Raw genomic sequence first — 19,846 nt, 5'->3', positions numbered from 1 at the left:
TAAGAAAGTGTAAATGTAAAGAGTTCTGAGCTGAGTTCCTAGTTACCAGGTTCTTGAGGGCCTTGTTGAATTTAAAATTCTCTCTTAGAAAGCCATTTGCTGCTAGGATGTTGCTTTATTCTTTACAAGCAGCTGAAGACTTTATTTGAGCTAGATTCTAGTCTCAGCTTGAGTTTCCAACATTGGAACTATTATTTTACTTTAGTTGTTTATTGAAGCATGTTGTTTCAACTCAGAGTAAATGCCCAGATCTTCCATTTACTGGGTTCCTGTGGGAGTTTTAGTGCTGGAACGATGATGAGTATCTGGGGGATGTGCCCATACCAGCCTGCATGATCCTGACCTCCATGGCCCTGTCAAAAGATGATAATACCACTTAATCTAATAAAGATGCTGCCTGATCTGTAAAGCAGTTTTCACCTCTCCTGGGGGCCTGAAGAGGCACTGACTTCTTTCCTGCAGGCAGTGCAGGTGCCAGGGTTACAGACCTGTCGCTGCATCCTGCAGGGGAGGCTCAGGCTCTGCATGCACGTTTGTTTGTTGGCCATGCAGCACGTGTATCCCTCTCCCCAGCTGCTTATTTCTGCTCCCTGCATTGAGCCAGCACTAATATTTGTAAGGCTCTGCAGTGAACTGGATCAGGGAAGGGACCTCATTGAAAAGTACCACGTCTTTAGGATGTAATCATGGCCTGGAAGATTAGTCACGGCTCTGGAAATTCCATTGAGCTCCACTCAACCCAAACATGTTAAGTGAGCTGTCTGACACTAGGTGAGCTGAATTACCTCTCTTATTTCTGTTTGCTGAAAATTAATTTCCGCCTTGTCATTTTTTGCTCCCTTAGTAACTGCATCTGTGTGAAAGTGAGAGGATATGATATTTGAAATAAATAGTTTAATTATCTCCTGCATGGTTTTGTTGCTGTCCTGTTATTAGTTACATCTTAAACAGTAATCCTGGCAAAACAAACAATTTTTATAACTGTTTAGTGTATAACGAATGTGTTACATAGGTAAAAGAAAGTATTGGAGGAAATTGTGAATATGTAATCACGAGGGTCTGGAATGCAGCTGAATAGTTAAAGCAGAAAGGTTTCATTTAAAAGGGGGATGAGTGGTCCTGTTCAGGGACATTGAGCTGTAATACACACCAGGCAATGTCTTTTAAAATCCAAGGGGACAGAAAATCCTGGGACCAAAAAAACGCAGCTTCCTGTCTCCGTAAGTTTTCCTTGGGTTTGGCTAAGTGATATAAAACCAAAAAAGAAATATTCCCATCTTGTTTTTAGCACTTTGTCATGGCTTTGCCCCAGGTGGCAACCGAGCCCCACGGAGCCTCTTGCTCCCTGCCCTGCCGTGGGACTGGGGAGAGAGTCGGAATCACGGCTGATGGAACTTTTCCTCACATAACTTTTTAGATCTTACCTTTATAGTTCTACTATCAGTTTTCAAAATTAGGGTATGTGAATTCTGGTTTCTTTTAAAGGCAAGGGTACTTATAAGTTGCATATGCTATCTTGGAGTACAACTGCACAAAGGGAAGAAAGACAAAGTTCTTTCAGGAGAGGGGTGTGGTACTGGCAGTCTTGATGAAGGGGTTGCTTAGGAAAATTTTCCATCACAAGCATAGTAAATTCTCTTTGTCTTAGGTTCTTAATACTCTGTAAAATATAAAATATCACTAGTATGTAAGGTTACAGAGTATGGAAACTGAATCAATTGTCACGTGATAGAGAAGAAAATGTGCATCCTTTCCCAGGTAGAAGTCTGAGCGTCACATTTTAGGTGCCAAATTTTATTTTCAGTTGTTTTTTTATGTGTCGAATCAGGATATTGGAAATATCTTGCAGCTTACATATTCAGGGCTCTTCCTATTTGCCTAACTTTTCTGGAAGTATCTACTGCAATCACTAGTTTTACATGTGCTGTTTTCAGCCCCAGCATTCTCCAGGTGACCTGGAGGTAATGATTGTTTCAACTTTAACCTTGGTATTTGCACGCAAGCCCTTTACACGATCAATTTGTGTATGCAATAAGTTCAGACTTTGGCACTGCTTCCCGGAGACCTTTGCATCTCAGAGACCTGTTTCCTTACAGGGATTACCCCTGCTGGGGCAAGTATTAAATGTGGAAGGGCTGGGGATTCAGTGTCCCTCCATCCCTTTCCAGAACTGAGGCAAAGAGCCGACAGCTGCACAATTGGGTGCTCTTCGGGGATAATCTGTGAGTTCTGTGAGACCTGTTCCAGGTTTATAGGTAAGTTACTCAGTGGATGTTTGCAGTGTGGTGGTGGGAAAGGCTTCCTTTGAAAATAGGCATATTTCAGAGATAACGGGATGTGAGAGAGCACCAGTAAAGCCTGTTTAACCTTAAAACCATAATTACATGAAATTGTGTCCTTATTTTTCTATGTTCTATTCTCTTGTTTTCAGTTTACTTTGTGCATGTTTTATGTAGGGGTAGGAAAGGGGTTATGGAGACTAAAGTATTATGTGGGAAACTAAGAAAATCCTCTGGGAATATGTTTGTGGCACAGAATTTTTGTAAAGACTTAAAAGACACGAATCTTTGAGTGGAATCATCACGCTGCAGCTACCACATCTACTGTTGTAATATGTACAGGTTTTTGTAAAGCAAAACACTCTCTGGGAATATTACTTACATGAGCTTCATACTCACTGCCCCTTTTATTTTAGAAGCTTTATTTTCATACAAGCAAGAATCAATGCCTATTATGTGAAACCTGCCAATGAAAGCATATGCATGTGGAAACATGCCCAGAACACAGAGAAGCCAGAAGGCAGTTTACTGCATGAATACTAGACATATTATTTAAAGTTTTTCTGTGCTTATAAAAAAAATCAGTTATAACTTTTTCAGTAATGAAAATATGAGTGTATTTTGACAGTCTTCAGAAATGGGTATGCTTGCTAAGGTACCAGTTAATCATTGACAAGAGCTGTAATGATTAAGCAGCAGTAATTTACTTGTAGTGTTTGAAAGTACAAAAGGGTATGTAATAGTTAAAACAAGAAGCACTTAATTTATGTTTCACTAGCTGTTAGGTTGTTTTTATATAAATTTAGCTCAAAAGGCTGGTGAATTTTTCATACTGGCTGTAAATGTGGAAAAGGATGGTGCACTTTGGGCAATACCAGGCAGCTGTTGCCATGTTCAGAGTTCTACTCCCAAGCCTTTCCTTTCCTTCCTTTTTTGTTGATGCCTCCTTAGGGAGACAAATTTGTTAGTCTCGTTTGGATTGGTGGAGAACACTTGTTCTCAGCTATCATCACAAAACCAAGGTACATCGAGGTTTCTTTGTGCTTTTCCCTGGTCACAAAATAGCTCCATCTCGGGGATAGCAATGTAACTTTGTTTTCACAGGTCCATACAAGTGATTTCTCATTTCTCAGTTTGAGTGTGTTCTGGCTATGTCAGGGACTTTGATAGATAACCAAGAGCAAACAGCACAGCTGGTTCCAGGTGTTACTGGGCTTACTCATGCTGCCTCAACAGAGAAATGGTACAAAGATGTTTGAGATTGAAAGTATTGCCAGAGAATAACTGGTGATGTTAACCAGGAGTGTTTGCACTTGATTCCTTTTCTTTCTTTCTTTCTTTGTCAAAGTAATGTTTTGGAAGGGACTCTTCATCTGCCAAACGTCTCTGTGTCTCGAGTCTTGGTGAGATTGCAGGCATTGTTCTGAATGCACGCAGAAGGCTTAGCCCTAAAATCTTTGTCAGAGTATCTGCAGGAATCTGTGCCACTTGCCTTGGGTATGTGATCATACGTTCCTAAAGAATCCAACCTGGCCTCAGACACTTCCAGGGATGGGGCAGCCACAGCTTCTCTGGGCAACCTGTGCCAGGGCCTCACCACCCTCACAGCAATTCCTTCCCAACATCCCATCTATCCCTGCCCTCTGGCAGTGGGAAGCCATTCCCTGTGTCCTGTCCCTCCATCCCTTGTCCCCCAGTCCCTCTCCAGCTCTTCTGGAGCCCCTTTAGGCCCTGGAAGGGGCTCTCAGCTCTCCCTGGAGCCTTCTCTTCTCCAGCTGAGCACCCCCAGCTCTCCCAGCCTGGCTCCAGAGCAGAAGGATCCAGCCCTGGCAGCATCTCTGGGACCTTCTCTTGACTCTCTCCAGCAGCTCCACATCCTTGTGCTGTTGTTCCCAGGGCTGGAGGCAGCTCTGCCAGGGGGGTCTCAGCGGGGGCAGAGGGGCAGGATCCCCCCTCACTCTGCCCAACCTCTGGGATCAGCCCAGGGCACAGGGGGTGCTGGGGTGTGTGAAGCTTCTCCCTGGCAGCACAGCTGGGACAGAAACACACCTGTTGTCTGTAACTGATGTTGGGAATCACGGGTAAATTCCCTTCACTGGTCTCCTAGATATTCTTATTTGCTGCACTATGTGATACAGAATAATTTTCCTTTTGTAGTTAAAACTACCCTGTTTCCAAGAAGTTGGGCAAATAAATTAGTACTAAGGTCTTTGTAGTATGAGATGGCAAGTTAGTGACAGCATCTCATTTTTTCTCCTGCTCAAGAAGAGTGAGTGGAATATTGATGTTTGTTATAAATTTTGGTGGGAAGTGCATAGTGCCTTCTTAGAAACATGGTTTGTAACTTTTCTCAGCAATGGAGAGAAAACAACAATCTACAGATTGATCTTGTCATAACTTTCATTCATATTGAAGTCTTTTGGGGAATTTCCCCCCTCCCCCTGTGTTGTTGATGATTCATATTGCATAAAGCTTCCAGAGCAACAGAATGTTGTATAATACTCCACTGTTGGATTAGAATTCCTTTATCCAGTGTGCTGCAACTGGTTCAAGTATTTAGAAAAAAATTAATATTCTGATTTTTTTTTTTAAAATTATTCTTTCACCAGTGTAAAGAAGTTTAAGTGACTGCTCTACTTGATCAAAATGGTGGACACTGAAAACCAGCTCTATCCCCTTACTCCCTTGGAGGAGGAGGATATAGACAGCCCTTTATCTGGAGAGTTCCTACAAGATATGGAGAACATTCAAGACCTCTCCCAGTCTCTAGGTGATGATAGTTCTGGTGCTTTAAGCTTAACAGAGTTCCAGTCACTGGGAAATGGTCCAGGATCTGATGGCTCAGTCATAACAGGTAAGAGAATTTTGGTTTATCACAAACCTTTCTTTTATAAATATAGTGATAGAAATTAAAAAATTATTTAAATTGTTTTTTATGATGGAGAGACACTAGAAATATATAAACTGATCATAGCATGGTCTTACAATATTTAAGGTTTAAGTTAGTTAGAAATATGTCACTGAAAAATGACTGTAGCATGAAGTTTCTGATGTAAATTACCGTTATTATCAACACCTTTTTCAAGATAATTTTTAAAAAATCATTATTACTAGCCAGTTGCAGTCTCAGTGCTCATACATTACATAGTCCAGAGTCAAAAACCTTTGTGAGAGGCTTTGCTGGAGAGATCAGCACAGGAATCACTGCAGGGTGTGGGACACTGTGGTGACGTCAGTGAGGTGTTCCTGTTAAACCTGGGGGGTTGCAAACCCTTTAGCTGTAGAGCCATTTGAAGTAGTTTACAATTAACCTTCTGGTTGGTTGACATTAGGGTTTGGGTTTAGGGGTTTCTTACTTTCAGTTGATTCCCGGCCTGTGATCCCTGTTCCACCTTACAAAACCTGCAGTAACAGAGCTGTGTGAATTTGGGAGGGAGCAGGGGGAGCTGCCTCTTGGCACTATTGGCCAAAGGGATGTTCGTAGAACTATGATTTGGTTCCCTTTTGGTTGCAGACATTCTCATTAGAGGGATCCCTTGTACAGGAGGAGTTATGATGGGCTTTATATATGTCTGTGTGTGTTTATAACATAGGCCTTCAGACAGGGGGTTTTGCAATTATTTGTAAGTTTGTACAGGCCCTACAATGATTTAGATCACCTTCTAGTGTCACCTTCTCATCTGAGTATTCAGTGTTCATTGCAAAATGTTCTGGTTTTGTGGTTAAAGAAGATGCAAAATGTAAACTTCCAAGGCTCAAATTCCATAAGGCAAGTAAAAAGAAACCACACTTTAAAAAAAATTCTGGGGCTTAGGCTGTTCTTGATGACTCTGATGCCTGTGGGCTTGGCAGCACTGGCAATGCCGACTCTCAGTTCTATGCCAAGGTTTTTTCCAGCATAATACTTGCTGACCTACATTCATGAGTGTTTCTTAATCTGTCTGTTAAAATAACACACCCATTAATTTGCTGAAGTCTTGTGGTGCAAGTTGCAAGATAGAAGATAGAAGAAATCCTGGCCTCAGAAAATATTTTCCTTACACAAGGTGGAAATATTAATTGAAATAATTAAGGTTGGAACTTGTTAGTTTTGTAACATCTTCATCTACTAGTAACACATTTGGAGAGTTTATTTCGTTGTACAGTTCAGAAATGCTTTTCCCATTATAAGCAAAACATAAAATATCTGAGTGTGGTGTGTATTTACTGAGTCCATTATCACCCCTCTAGTTCTTGTTTCCAGAGTCACTTCAGCAAAGCTTTCTGTTTGTTGACATTGTATGTCCCATCAAAAGTAGCAAGGTACACTCTGTGTTTTGTGTGTGTTTGCACTGGTAATATGAATTATTTTTCAAACACTTATGGTTAAATTATTAGTTCTTTTAATGACTGTTAACTCAAGATTATTTTTTAGAAAAAGCTCATTTTTTTGTGTGGTTTTAATTTAATTTAGAAATTGTATCAACCTGGATAGTATAGTGTTTATGAAGTGTTCCTTTTTCTTTTAGACACCCTTTCACCAGCATCCAGTCCTTCATCCATTAATTTTGCCACAGCTCCAGGTAGCATAGATGAATCATCCAGTGGAGCCTTAAACATTGAATGTAGAATTTGTGGGGATAAAGCCTCAGGCTACCATTATGGAGTACATGCTTGTGAAGGCTGTAAGGTACAGTCATCATTTTCTTCTTAAGAACCTAAATCACGTTGCTTTATTTACTGGGTAATATGAGCATAAACATTTGGCACAGAAAGGTTTAATTGTGACAGTTCTAGCCATTACAATTATTTAAATATAAACATATCTGTGATCTTTTTTCTGGAGTAAATTGTTCAGACACCATAACTCAATAGCAGACCTTTATCGAGTAGGAGTGATTTGCAATGATCATTTTAACACTGCTATTCTGGATATAGTTAGTTAAGCACTAAAACAACTTAAAACACCAAACTGTGATCAAAAATGAAAGCCTTCCTGCTCCACTAGTGTTTGGGTTGTGTTGGCAGTATGGCTGCAAGGAGTGTGCCAGTCTGCTACGTCTCCATTATAAGCGACAAATCCCGAATTTCTCATCACCGCCACATTGTGCCTGAATCACTTGGCATTGTGCCTCTTGTAGTTTTGGGGCCAGGGCACATCTCTGGGGCAAATTACTCTCATCATTAATGTATAATTTTTGGGATAATATGGCCCATGAATTATAAGATTCTTTTCTTTTTCATCTGATGTTTTAGTTTTCGATTTTTTTCTGCATTACAATATGAGAGAAGTAGTTTCTGTGTACAGTTTTCTTTCATGCACCATGTCAGAATATGATCACGTGAATATAAATGGTAGGGAATAATGCAGAGTATCTGCTGGAGGTGGGGAACCAGTCCCCAGCCAGGTGTGTCCCCAGCCTAAATGCCATGTTGTTGTGTCATGTGATACACAAGGTTGGGCTGGCTGTGGGTTTGCTGACCCCGTGGTTTCAGAGTTTGTAGCCAGCACTGAGACATCATGGTGAGAGCTGCTGGGGTATAGGCTGTGCTGCAACACTCAGCTGTGTGTCCTTGGCACTTCTGTGCCCTGTGCTGTGTCCTCAGACCCCTCACATGCACTGGGTGAAGAAAACCTGGTGATTCTCTGGGTGTGTGGGACTTACACTGTGGAGGATGGAGGGTATTTCTGGCAGAGGACCCTGAGAGAACAGGAACAAAAGCAAAATGTGACTGTTTTGCTTCATCCCTAAGTGCAAATCTGCTCAGGTACTCTGGATTCTTGGTTCTTTTCCCCAGGAGAGAGGGCTGAGAGCTGCTCCCCCCTTTCATGTTCTCCACTCTGAACCTGCCCTTGGACCACCACTGCACTGTGTGTGTTCGTGCTTCTAGACAGGTCATACCTTGGGAATTGTTCTGCGAGTCACATCAATAAACAATAAAAAAAAAATTGCCTGTATGATTGAAGCTTAACAGTCAGCATTCTTTAACATTACATATTGTTTTTTCAAACTTTTTATAGGGCTTTTTTAGAAGAACAATTCGTTTAAAACTCGCCTATGATAAATGTGATCGCAACTGCAAAATTCAGAAAAAAAATCGTAATAAGTGCCAGTACTGTCGTTTTCAAAAGTGCCTTTCAGTTGGAATGTCACATAATGGTAGGTAAGAGTGCCCTTAATTTGTTTGTTCCTACCCAGAGCCTGCTGCTGGAAGCAGGCACTTGGATAGTGTTTTTACTCATACACATGGATTGAACCTCAGATTTTTTATGGGACAGATTGCGGCGGGGGACACCAGTTTCCCTGGTGGGTTCATGTAGTTGGTACAGAGCTGCCAAATGTGCCACTACAAGCTTTACACAGTTGTGCTGGATGTCAGTTTGTCCATATGAACGTTCATTTATTTGCTTTCTTCACCCAGAACTTTGGCACCAGTACTCCAATTGAAACAAATTTCAGTACTGGAAGAATTCTGATCAAGGGCTTTGTAGAGGAGTAGGAGGAGAACAACTAGCTCATTGTGAGAGGGAATGACGTAGGACAGAAATCTGTAGGAAAGCAGACTTCATTATTTTTCAGGTTATAGTGCAAAAGCTCTTGGGCAGATGGTTCAGAAAGTGGGGAGGGGTGGGAGGGTGAAGGTCTGTGCTGGCTGTGGCACAAGAATCCAGTAGGTTGTTTGATAAATAGAATGGTAAAAATTCAGAGCATTTAGATACCCAGTTTAAAAGTTATATTGTTGTTTGTGTTAGTGATTCAAGATAAGGGTGGTAAGCCTGTGGCTTACAGGCCAGTTTCAACCCACGAGGCAGGACACAGCTTGTTGAGCAACATGGGAGAGGCCAAGCCATGAGAAAGCACATTTTGTTGGCCAGATGACTGTAGTTTGCTTTCCCTGCATAGGTCAGGTATTGCCAGGGCTGAACTTGTTGGGGGCAGGTGCAATTTGGGAGTGAGTGAAAATGCTGGGCTAGGTAAAAAGCTGTGGGTTAGGAGACAAACTTCCTAAGGAAACTATGCAGTCCAGATAGCTGGGGTGGGAACATGGCTGGGGAAGCTGCTTATGACATTGTAGTCAGGAGTCCCAGCAGGAGGCATCAGGAGAGTTGACTTTCTGGTTCTGCTCCCTTGTGGTGAGTCCTGACTGAGACTGAGGTCCATTGGGAGGTGGTTGATAGTCTCTGCAAGACTGGTGATAACCATCCTGAAGCAGCAGACTCGGGGAGAGCGTGCCAGCCAGCGGAGTGACATCTCAGGGGCGGGAGCTGAGCAGGGAGCTGTGCCAGTTGGAAGGCATTGACATCCATTTGAAGCTGTTTCACCCAACTAAGACACTGGCAATATTTCTCAGGAAGAAAGCTAGAACTAAAACCAGAACTAAAGCCAGAACTACAGCCACGACCTTAAAACTGTACGTTTGGGTTTAGAGCAGGTGTTCTTCCACTTTTCATTAGATTGCTGTGATGACCCACCCGTAAGGGGAAGGAAGCACCTAAGCCAGATTCCAAACAGGCCTTCCATGTTGGACTTCCACTGAAGTCCACAGCTGTATGTCAGATCATGTCTAGAGTCACCTCCTTCCTGAGAAGACGCCCTGGGCACGTGTAAGGCCTACTGCTGCCCGTGCCCTGAATGGCTCAGTCCAAGCAGCGAGGTCCCTGCCGGGGAGCTGAAATGCAGAACGAGTCACTGGCTGTATGAGCCATCTCAAACCCTTGCACGCCTCCCACGGGTGCAGCCCTTTCTAAAGTGGAGCTGGTTTGGTTTGAAACTGAAACCCAAGGAGGTGGACATACCTGGTTTATAGCTAAATGGCAAGAGCACTTGCCCAAGAACCAGGAGACCTCCGTACCCAGGCATGTTTGGAGCCAGCAGCGGGTCCGGGCTGGGCTCTGCTGCAGCTCTCCAGCTGGTGTGTGTGCTCCCTGCCAGCTCCTGCCAGGAGTTCACTCAGCTGGTTACAATTCCCAACCTGGACTTTGAGTTTCACGCTGGGAGCTGTAGAACACAATAAGGAGAAAACAAAATACGAGTACCTAGGTAATGTAGGAGGGAAAAGGCATGTGTTCTACCTCACTGCAGATACCAGTTTGTGTGCTGAAACATTTCCTGATACACTAACCTACTGTATTAGTCACCACTAACCGTGTTGGAAAGGAGGAGATTTCTTCACCTCTACCTCAGTTTTTCTAGACAGGAAGTTGCACTACTCTAATCAGCAATGGTAAAAGCCTTTAATTTCTTTATAACTGAAGTTTGTTTTACAATTGTATCTTCCCATCAGCAATACGTTTTGGAAGAATGCCAAGGTCTGAGAAGGCCAAGCTGAAAGCAGAAATTCTAACAGGTGAAAATAATGTAGAAGATTCAGAAATGGCAGATCTTAAATCACTTGCCAAAAGAATTCATGATGCTTACCTGAAAAACTTCAATATGAACAAGGTTAAAGCCAGAATCATCCTTGCAGGGAAAACTAATAACAATCCGGTAAGTACTTTTTCTGTTACTTTAGGATAAAGCTGGCAAGTACATAAGGTGACCATAATAATTCGTTAAACTCTTTAGCAAATCTTTTTGAAAATAAATATCACGCTCCTACAGACAAGAAATATTCAAAAAGAATACCTGTACTAATATGGTTGTTTTTAACCCCTATCAGAATAGTAAGAAGCTTTAGGAAAGTCAGGTGATTGACTTGTAAGTGGAAACTCATAATATTAAATTGTAACAGACACACAAGGGAATGAAAATTAATTTTTAATCAAAAAATAAAGTGACATCTGAATGTGAATAGCTCTTGATAGGATGGAAATGGTTCAAAATTAATTTCCTATTATGACAGTGGGAAAAAAAATTATAATGTTTTTCTGTCACAAATGCCAGAATAAATACTATTATCTTGTAGGCTGTACAGGAGCTCTGCATGACTTTTATTTTAATCAGAACAATATGAATAGCAGGAGGGGAAAGAAAATGAGTGTGTGATTTTTTGTTTACAGTGCTGGCCATTTCATCCCCCAGCCCTCCTGCTCTTTACTGTACAGTTACTTTGAGAGGCAGAGCGAGGTTGTGAAGACACGTATGCTGTAGAAGTTATTTTTCTTTCAGGATAATGTAGCCAAGGTCTACCTATGCTATCCACCTCCTTTTTGTTTTGTAGCAGAGGAAAGTGTATAATCATTGTAAGGACTGGCTTGTTTCACTTTCTGCATATTTATTTAAGTTCGGTTGCGATTTTTGTTACTTATATGTAGAAGATAAGTATCTTATTTTACCAACAACTTCAGTTTCAGGAAAAACTTGCAGGGAAGAGGTTTTTGTGTGCCATAATGAAAACCATGTAAGTGTGGGGATGAGTGTTACAAAAATTGCAAGCAAACTGTCTTCTACATTATGGGATTTGGCATATTGCAGTCTAGTCTAGCCAAGCTTACAGCTTTCTGCATTAAAAGAGAGACACATGAATTATCTCAGGCTTTTTCATTGGATTAAAGAGATGTATAAAATTAAGCACGGGCCTAAGCATTTTATGGGGTAGAAGCTGCCATAAGGCTACAGCAAATACCACCTTTAACACCTCACTGAGTGGGTTTCTGCAGAAAGTCCCTTTCCTGCTTGTCCCCAGCTGTCAGAGCCGTAAGGCACAAGGTGTGTCACACACGCAGGGCTGGGTCCCAGAGCACTGCAGCCCAGGCCTGGTGTTTGCCTGTGCGTGCTCACAGGCACACGCCGGAGCAGCCCGTGGTGCCTCCCGTGTCAGGGGAATGTACACGGAACAATTAGGGAGAAATCAGACCTCCCGTATTATGCTTCCAAATTTTTCAACATGCAGGGAAAAGGAGAGGGTTTTTAACCTATTTCATCATCTCTTGAGAAAACAAACATTTTAATTTTCTTTCGACTCTTTAGCAGAAAAACAAATTTTGAAAGAAGGGGTTTGTTGCTTGTAATTAGCAACCCACCTGTTTTGAAGCTGTACATTAACAGCTGATTTCAGTGAATCCTAATTTATGGCACCTCTGCAATCAATTTCAGAATGAACGAGCGTTTCTCGTGATCCTAAGGTGTAATTTTTTAAATTTAGCTCCTAAGTCCTTGGCCATACCTGTTTTCTGCATAGTGAAATTATGATAAATTCCAAAAACTGTGTGTAAGGTAGTGTACAGCTTTGAAAGGATTTAGAGATGTGGTGGGTTTCTTGCTTTGTCACTTTGCACTCATATCCACCTGCCCAGAGAAAGTGCTGCTCTGTGCTAGTGAGAGATGGAATATGTAGTTGCCATAAGCATTTCAAAAGTGGACAACCATAGGAAACTCACCTGTTTGACAGTTTTCTGAGTGAAATAAATGAATCCTATGAGTTTCTAACAGACCACCAAGTGCTTCTCATGGCATTTAATCTGAGATGAGCAGAACAGCAGAGGAAAGGTGCTTGGTGTGTATGGAACTAGATTTCTGTTCAAGGTCAGTTGCCATGACTTTACTAGGCTGGGAAGCTTTGGGGTTTGTTGTTTTTCTTTAGTGGATTGCCCTTTGTTTTGATTATTGCTCTGCAGATCTGTATCAAAATATTTTTGAGTTCTGATTATTCTGAAGAAAGGCTGAATGCTGCTTTTGATAGGACGTTTTGAGAGAGTGGCTTGTCAGTTTGTAACGCACATCCCTTTCTAAACAAAGGGGGTTATGTTGTCTGACATTCTGGTGGGATTCTGTGTTTAGAGGTGACGCAGCACCAGCTGCAGTTAGAAAGGTGGGACAGCTGGGACATGGTTTCTGAAAATCTGATAGTGAAACACAGGAGTAATGCAGGGTTCACATTCTGGTCCTCTATTGAAATGACTGTCTGTATTCCCCCTAGGATACCTCAGGAAAGCATCACGATGTGCATCAGGTGTAGTTAGTTTAGGAATCGATAGGAGTGTAGACAGAGTAGCCTGGGCTTCTGGAGCAGGTAATACAAGTCTTTTGTGAACCTTCTGGGACTTGCTCTGAGGTGGGTATATGCATACTAAGCCCAGGAACTGCTGGAACTTCACTATAACTTAGATCAAACTAAATTAAAGACAGGCCATACACTTTGCGGTGCTGTTTGCAGAGCAGACTTGTTAGGTATTGCAGTTTGTAGTTCTGTCATGCAGTGTTTCTCTTGATGCAGAAATAGGAAAGATTAGCATGTAAATCAAAGTTCATCAAAATTCCTATTCTGTAGGAAGCCAATGATTAATAGCCTTTATTCAATAACTACATTAGTGTTTTGGGTTTTTTTTGCTCTGTAGCCATTTGTTATCCATGATATGGATACCTTATGTATGGCAGAGAAGACCCTGGTGGCAAAATTGGTAGCCAATGGGATTCAGAACAAGGAAGCAGAAGTTCGAATCTTCCACTGCTGCCAGTGCACGTCTGTAGAGACCGTCACCGAACTCACTGAGTTTGCCAAATCCATCCCTGGCTTCTCCAGCCTGGACTTGAACGATCAAGTGACACTATTAAAGTACGGGGTTTATGAAGCCATATTTGCCATGTTGGCCTCTGTGATGAACAAGGACGGGATGCTGGTAGCCTATGGGAATGGTTTTATAACCCGGGAGTTCCTGAAAAGCCTGAGAAAGCCATTCTGTGATATAATGGAGCCAAAATTTGATTTTGCAATGAAATTCAATGCACTGGATTTGGATGACAGCGATATATCCCTTTTTGTTGCTGCCATCATTTGCTGTGGAGGTAAGCATTACATATTTGCTCTCTAAGGCAGTACATCTTACAATTTCCCTCACATGAATTAATAATTTTAATGGAAAAGCTTCTACCCTCCTTGAAGATTCACTTCTACCTCTAACTATACTTTCATGAGTCATTATAACATTATGACATGTATTCTTTTGCTTGTTTTGAGAACAGATCGTCCCGGTCTCGTAAATGTAGGACACATTGAAAAAATGCAGGAGAGCATTGTGCACGTACTGAAACTTCACTTGCAAACCAACCATCCTGATGACACCTTCCTCTTCCCAAAACTTCTCCAGAAAATGGCTGACCTCCGACAGCTTGTCACAGAGCACGCTCAGCTCGTTCAGATAATCAAGAAGACTGAATCTGATGCACATTTACACCCTTTACTACAGGAAATCTACAGGGATATGTATTAAGGATTTTTAGTATTTTTTTTCACAATATTTAAAGACACAGAAATACAGATGGGAGCAAAACTACTTGCACAGTCACGTGCTGTTCACTCAGCCCAGAGCAGGAAAAATCTAAGACTGGGGAACTGGAGTGTTACAATTCTTTTGGTTTGGGATCTTTTGCCTTCTTTTGAAAGAGTTCTGCAAAAAAGTTCTGGTCAGAGTGCTCAATGAAGTGTCTTACAATGGTTCTTTTATTTGGAAATTTGAAGATTGGTAAGGAATACATATTTGTGTAATAAATCAGAATATTAAGTAACAGAAATGAACAAAATTTTATTTCCTCTTGGCTTAGTCATTTTAGAATTAATATAACAAATTCAGCCATCTCCCTCCAGGTGTATACACAATCAGAAAGACGATGCACTTTTGCCTAATGGTAATTACTGAAACCAGCTAACACCTTTTCCTAGTCTAAGTGTACCAAATGGCTGGATATTACTGTCCATACACTTCTTAAAGATTGGAAAGACCTTTGATCCACTGCTGCTTTAATTCCATTAGATGATGCGCAGCTTCACATAGTTTTACCTTGGCATACCTTAGGATTAGCATGTTTAAAAGTTGGTTCTTTTATGAAATGAAACGAAATCCAAATAGTTATCTAAAATACTGCAGAGCTGCTCCAATGGGTGTTTCTTTGAAGAGTAAACGTGATAAAGTGATGGAACTCTTTTTTTCGGAAGTGTTTTAAGGAAATGTGGAAATGTCCCTGAGGTAAAATGTGTCATATACCCTGTATATTTTGGAGAACTTGTTACAGCTCAAGATGCAGTTTTGAATTAGAAATACTCTTTTGAATTAGCAAGAGTTTTGGAGAGATTGAAAAATCTGATCCTAGCCCAGAAAAAAAAAGAATTTCACCTTCACAGCATTCTGCTACAGCGATTCCTGCTGACTGTGAAGGAATGATTAGACAGAAAAAGCACCTTCTCCTTGACAAGTGTATTATAGTTGTTTGGACCTGTTTGCTTTTCTGATGAATACACTGCGTCATTTTTTCCAATTATCCACCTGGATATATTACTTTCTATTCCTTCTTAGGCCTTGTTGATACAAGCATTTGCTCCGTTGTTTTGTCCTCGGGGATAAGGTGACAATATTACCAAGAACAGTGTCTGTAGGTGTTGAACTGTGTAATAATAGGAAAGACAGCACAGCTGAGAGTAAGTCTATCGTGTTCCTAAGATAAACTCTGATTTTTACAATTGTACCTTACTCCTCATACAAAATAAGCCATAAGGAAATGGCCTCATTTCTTTAAGGGCTCTTTCCTCAGACAGTACTGCCCAGAAGTGACAGCTGCATGCAAGGCACTGCTATTTCTGTTCCTTTTTGTTTCTTTGATATGGTAACTGCACATTATTATTTCCTAATTTTACTTTCTGTTTCATAGCGCCAAGGTCTCAGGAGTCAACCTGAGCATTTTCACTACAGTTGAGCTTTCAGTGGCACAGGAGGACACTTTGTATTTGTTTAATTGTACACATTTGGAGACACCAGAGTCTTCACTGCAAGAATTGAGTGAGACTGATGAAGTGAGAACATCACAGTGTGATCCCTGTCTCAGTGGCAATGCTTGTTTCTGTCCAGGCCTATGGACACTGGATAAATTGCAGGCTTAAAGGCAACTTGGGGTTTATCTGGGAGAGGGTCATGAGCAGAGGCTTTAGGGTCAGGTATATTTAGTGTAAAATACTGAAGCATAGGCCTCAAATTTTGTGACCATCTAGGGCAGGAGAGGAAGAGTAAATGTATGTGCACAAAACTTCCTCCCCTTGGCTGTTGCCAACCGGCAGCATGAAGAACAGGCCTCAAACGCTCCATTGAGAGGCCGTTGGCCTTGCCAGGAACCCGTGGATGGGAAAAGGGCTGCCTTTTGTGTCTCAGAGCAGCAGGCAGAGTGCCCTCAGACACACAGGCAGGATTTCAGCTAAGCTGCTGCTTCATCCTCCCAGTCAGCCCCGTTGCACTGAGGAGCTATGGGGTCTAGGCCTACAACATCCTGTGTGGAAATAATTGATATGCAATATTGCTAATGCAAAAAATTGTCAAAATATCAGCCATTCTGGGCTGGCATACTGAAACTCTAGCAGCCAGCTGTTAAGTTTATCTTCTAAAAAAAAAAAAAAAAAGGGTAACTTGAAATTTTTTTCCCACAAAGCTCTGATTTTTGCAAAGGGCAAATTTCAAAGTTGTGTTCCATAGTCTGGGTGTACTGAAGGTCCTCAGGAAGACCAGACGCAGTCAGTGTGGCCAACAACTATTCTTTCTGCTCTTGTTCTCAAAGGTGGCTAAAACACTGTAGTGAAACACTTGAAAAACGTGGAAAATTTAATCATTTAAATAATAATAATAAAACTTAATAATTTAAGAATACTTAAATTCTCAGCAAAGCTATAAAGAATTGAAAACAGAATAACTCAGTTCAAGACTTGACATTTAGCTGTCTTAGCAGCTGCTTGTTACAGGGTCCTATTATCAGCATTAGAAAAGCACATAATTTTTTTGTTATTTGAAAACCACCAAGCAATGTTTGACTAGTTCCTTGGACACTAAAGTTTTAATTCTGTTTTAAATTAAATTGCAGACCTTTGTTGAGGAAAAAAAAAAAGAAAGAACACATCTCTGAATTACAGAAATATGAACAAGATGTTAACACAGCCTAAAATTCTGGGTGGGTTCCACTGCCCACGCTGCTGCCCTGTGCACATTCCCACAGTCACTTTAAAGAGTGACACAGGGTACACAATTCCCTTCCTGAGCATTAATGGCCAAAAGAAGTTCTTCATTTCTACATTACACTTCTAAGGAATTGCATTTGCTCCTTCAGGAGGTGTCTGCAGCAGGCTTTGGCCAAGCAGATTTTAACATTACTCAATTTGTGTCCTTTTTTTTAAAGTTTGGAATCTGAACTAGTCTGAGATCTATTTCTGGTCTATTACTTCAGCATCTGCCCTATGTACAGATCATCTAGTATTTTAAAATACCCCTTCTATGGAGGGAAATAAAGTAATCAGATTTTAGGATTTAAAATGTATTAAAGAATTACTGTCTTGTAAGGTACAGTTTTGATCAGATTCTTACCAACATAACTTGTTTTACTGTCATAGCACAGAAGAGCTCGGGTTAGCAACCAGGCACCACAGCTTAAGCCAAGAGACAGCAGATGGATAGAGAAATATCCTGAGAGACAATGGTATGACATAAGTTTTCAGCAAACCTACAGCTTACTCATTTTTGAGGGTTGTTTGGGGGGTTATTTATTTATTTATTGGGGTACTCTGACAGAGGAGAAGGAAAAAAAGGAACGTTTTGTGCCAAGTATTAGGGAAATCTGATGTTTGTTCTTCTCTCCTTCTGAAATATTTTCTTTAAAGGTGCTGTTTTAAAAAATCAGTTACTTTGTACCATTTTAAACTTCAAATCCCACTTTTGTTTTAAACACAAATTGGCACGTCGTAGGAAAGTTTCCACTTACAGAAACTACATCTTTTGTAGCATTTAAAGAAACCACATTTCGTATTTAATTGCCATTTCCATGTGCCTTTGAGCTTTGGTTCAGAGCTGAAGTGTTGCCAGAGAGCAGAGTTTTGCATTGTTTCTGTCCTGCACAGATTTCGGAAATACCAGCGGCTGCACTAAGCCCGTTCTCATGAGAGAGCTGGCACAGGGCTGCACATCAAAGAGCTTATAATAAGCATCTAAACATTTGTTTGTTTATTCAAACTGCTGAAACTCGGGGAGATTTATTCATCACGAGAGCTGGGGCACATATGATTGAATTTGGATTTCCTCTTCCTTCCTGATGGGGAACCTGGACTGACTCGGGCACCACCTCAGGCAGGGCCCCTGAGGAAGGTCCTGCCGTGGCTGCAGAGGAACAGTTCAACTCTGTCCCTCCTGGAAAGCTCCCCGGGACTGAGCTGAAAATCTGCAACTGCACTTCACAAATGCATTTGCAGCTGTTGTGATACTGTTCAGTCACAAGGTCTTACAAATAACGGTCCTTCCCAGAAACCCCTCGTCCTTTAGGAAGTGTTGGATCTGGTGGAGCGTGGTATCTGGTGCTTGCTTATATCTCAAGTGCTTTCCTGATAATTGGTTGCATATAATTTTTGTATCTAGGTTTATTCAGCTTTATTACCCTTCTTTTACCACCAGAGATTTAAATTATATGTGGGTTTGATCTCAGATTATTGACTTTGTGGGATTTTTTTAATTTAATGTAATACCATTTCTTCATGTTTCAGTTTGTAAAATACAAGAATATAATTGCAAGGTATAAAGTTTGACTAAATTAATTACGGAGGTGTTTAAAGAAAAATTTGTAAATTATTTAATTTAAATATTTGTTACATACTTTATCTTGTGAACCCTTTTGTACAGTGAGGAAATATTTACTTCTATGGGCTAAGGATGAAGAGGCTGAAGTCAAAGACAAATTGCTATTTATTCCTGTCTGGTCTTTATTGCTGTATCGTTTGTGAAGAACCATCACAAATTCTGCAAGTTACCAGTGTTTGGTGTTGACAGTTGTAACAAAAATTTAAAATACATTTTCACATAGAACATAGACTTCCTTTTATTTGATTTTAATAAAAGCAAGTCTAGTTGAGGAAGAGCTGTAATCCCAAAATCAAGGTTTTTAACTTGAGTTCACCAATACAAAAGGTAGTTTGTAGAACTGAATTAATCTTTGCTTTGCAGCCTGGTAGCTCGTTTTCCTTTGAAGTCTGAAAAGAGCTAAAAAAAAGCTGCACTCGGTGTGCCAGTGCTGGTGTTTTCTGAGGAACTGTTTTCTGAGCTCACTGGCAGTGACAATGTGTGCTCAGGATTATTCCCTGCCCCCTGCCCTGACGGTGAGCTGCAGCTTTGGTACATGCATTTTCAAACCTATGATTTGGCAGTGCAAAACACAATGCTGAAATGCCACTATTGGCTTTCCTATGGGAGCGTTCCTGTAGGATTTTAAATAGAACTGAATTCGGAGTCTGCTCGTGGGGATTCTGTGTCTTGTGATGCAGGTGTGCCAGTCTCTGCCTACAGCATGCTGCTGAGGAAATGAGATACAGGGACAAAGGTACCTTTCAAAGGTATCTACTTTTTATCTTGCTGTAATCCAAACACAGCAGTTACCACAAGCACAATCTGTTACAAGTGCTCTAGCAATCCTTTGGACTTCCTGCCTTTTATTTGTAACAGAAAATTTGATTTCCTCAAATTGCTGCAGCTTGACATATTCACCTGATCAGTGTCACCGTAGAGGTGTGTTGTCTCCTGAGGCGTTTGTGTAATGTCTGTCAAAGCTCTACTGGATTCCCAGTGCTCACTCCCTCAGTCCCGCTGGCAGCGAGGAACACCGTGTGACAGGTACTGATGGAGCCACTGCTGTACACTG

The 19,846-nt window shown here is 41.2% G+C and overlaps 1 protein-coding gene across 6 annotated transcripts in view; it reads left to right on the top strand.

The window, feature by feature from the left end:
- The window catches only part of PPARA (peroxisome proliferator activated receptor alpha), a 31,888-nt gene extending 13,158 nt beyond the window's left edge, over positions 1-18,730 (top strand). For 4 of the 6 annotated variants that reach the window (XM_027660846.1, XM_027660843.1, XM_027660844.1 and 1 more), the window contains exons 3-8: positions 4,889-5,133; positions 6,788-6,948; positions 8,281-8,419; positions 10,545-10,747; positions 13,537-13,984; positions 14,162-18,730. In XM_027660846.1, coding sequence (XP_027516647.1) covers positions 4,926-5,133; positions 6,788-6,948; positions 8,281-8,419; positions 10,545-10,747; positions 13,537-13,984; positions 14,162-14,409 — 1,407 coding nt within the window. In that variant the 5' untranslated portion in view covers positions 4,889-4,925 and the 3' untranslated portion in view covers positions 14,410-18,730. Of the gene's footprint in view, positions 1-2,057; positions 2,256-4,888; positions 5,134-6,787; positions 6,949-8,280; positions 8,424-10,544; positions 10,748-13,536; positions 13,985-14,161 lie in introns of those variants that run through there. The other 2 variants (XM_027660847.1, XM_027660848.1) reach the window with 2 other exon arrangements.
- The last annotated feature ends 1,116 nt before the right edge of the window (positions 18,731-19,846 follow it).

Source organism: Corapipo altera, unplaced genomic scaffold (genome assembly GCF_003945725.1).
Source record: "Corapipo altera isolate COAL_440 unplaced genomic scaffold, ASM394572v1 239, whole genome shotgun sequence".
In the NCBI taxonomy this organism is placed as follows: Eukaryota; Metazoa; Chordata; class Aves; order Passeriformes; family Pipridae; genus Corapipo; species Corapipo altera.
The sequence above is the reverse complement of the archived record's forward strand: the minus strand, read 5'-3'. Positions and strand labels throughout refer to the sequence as shown.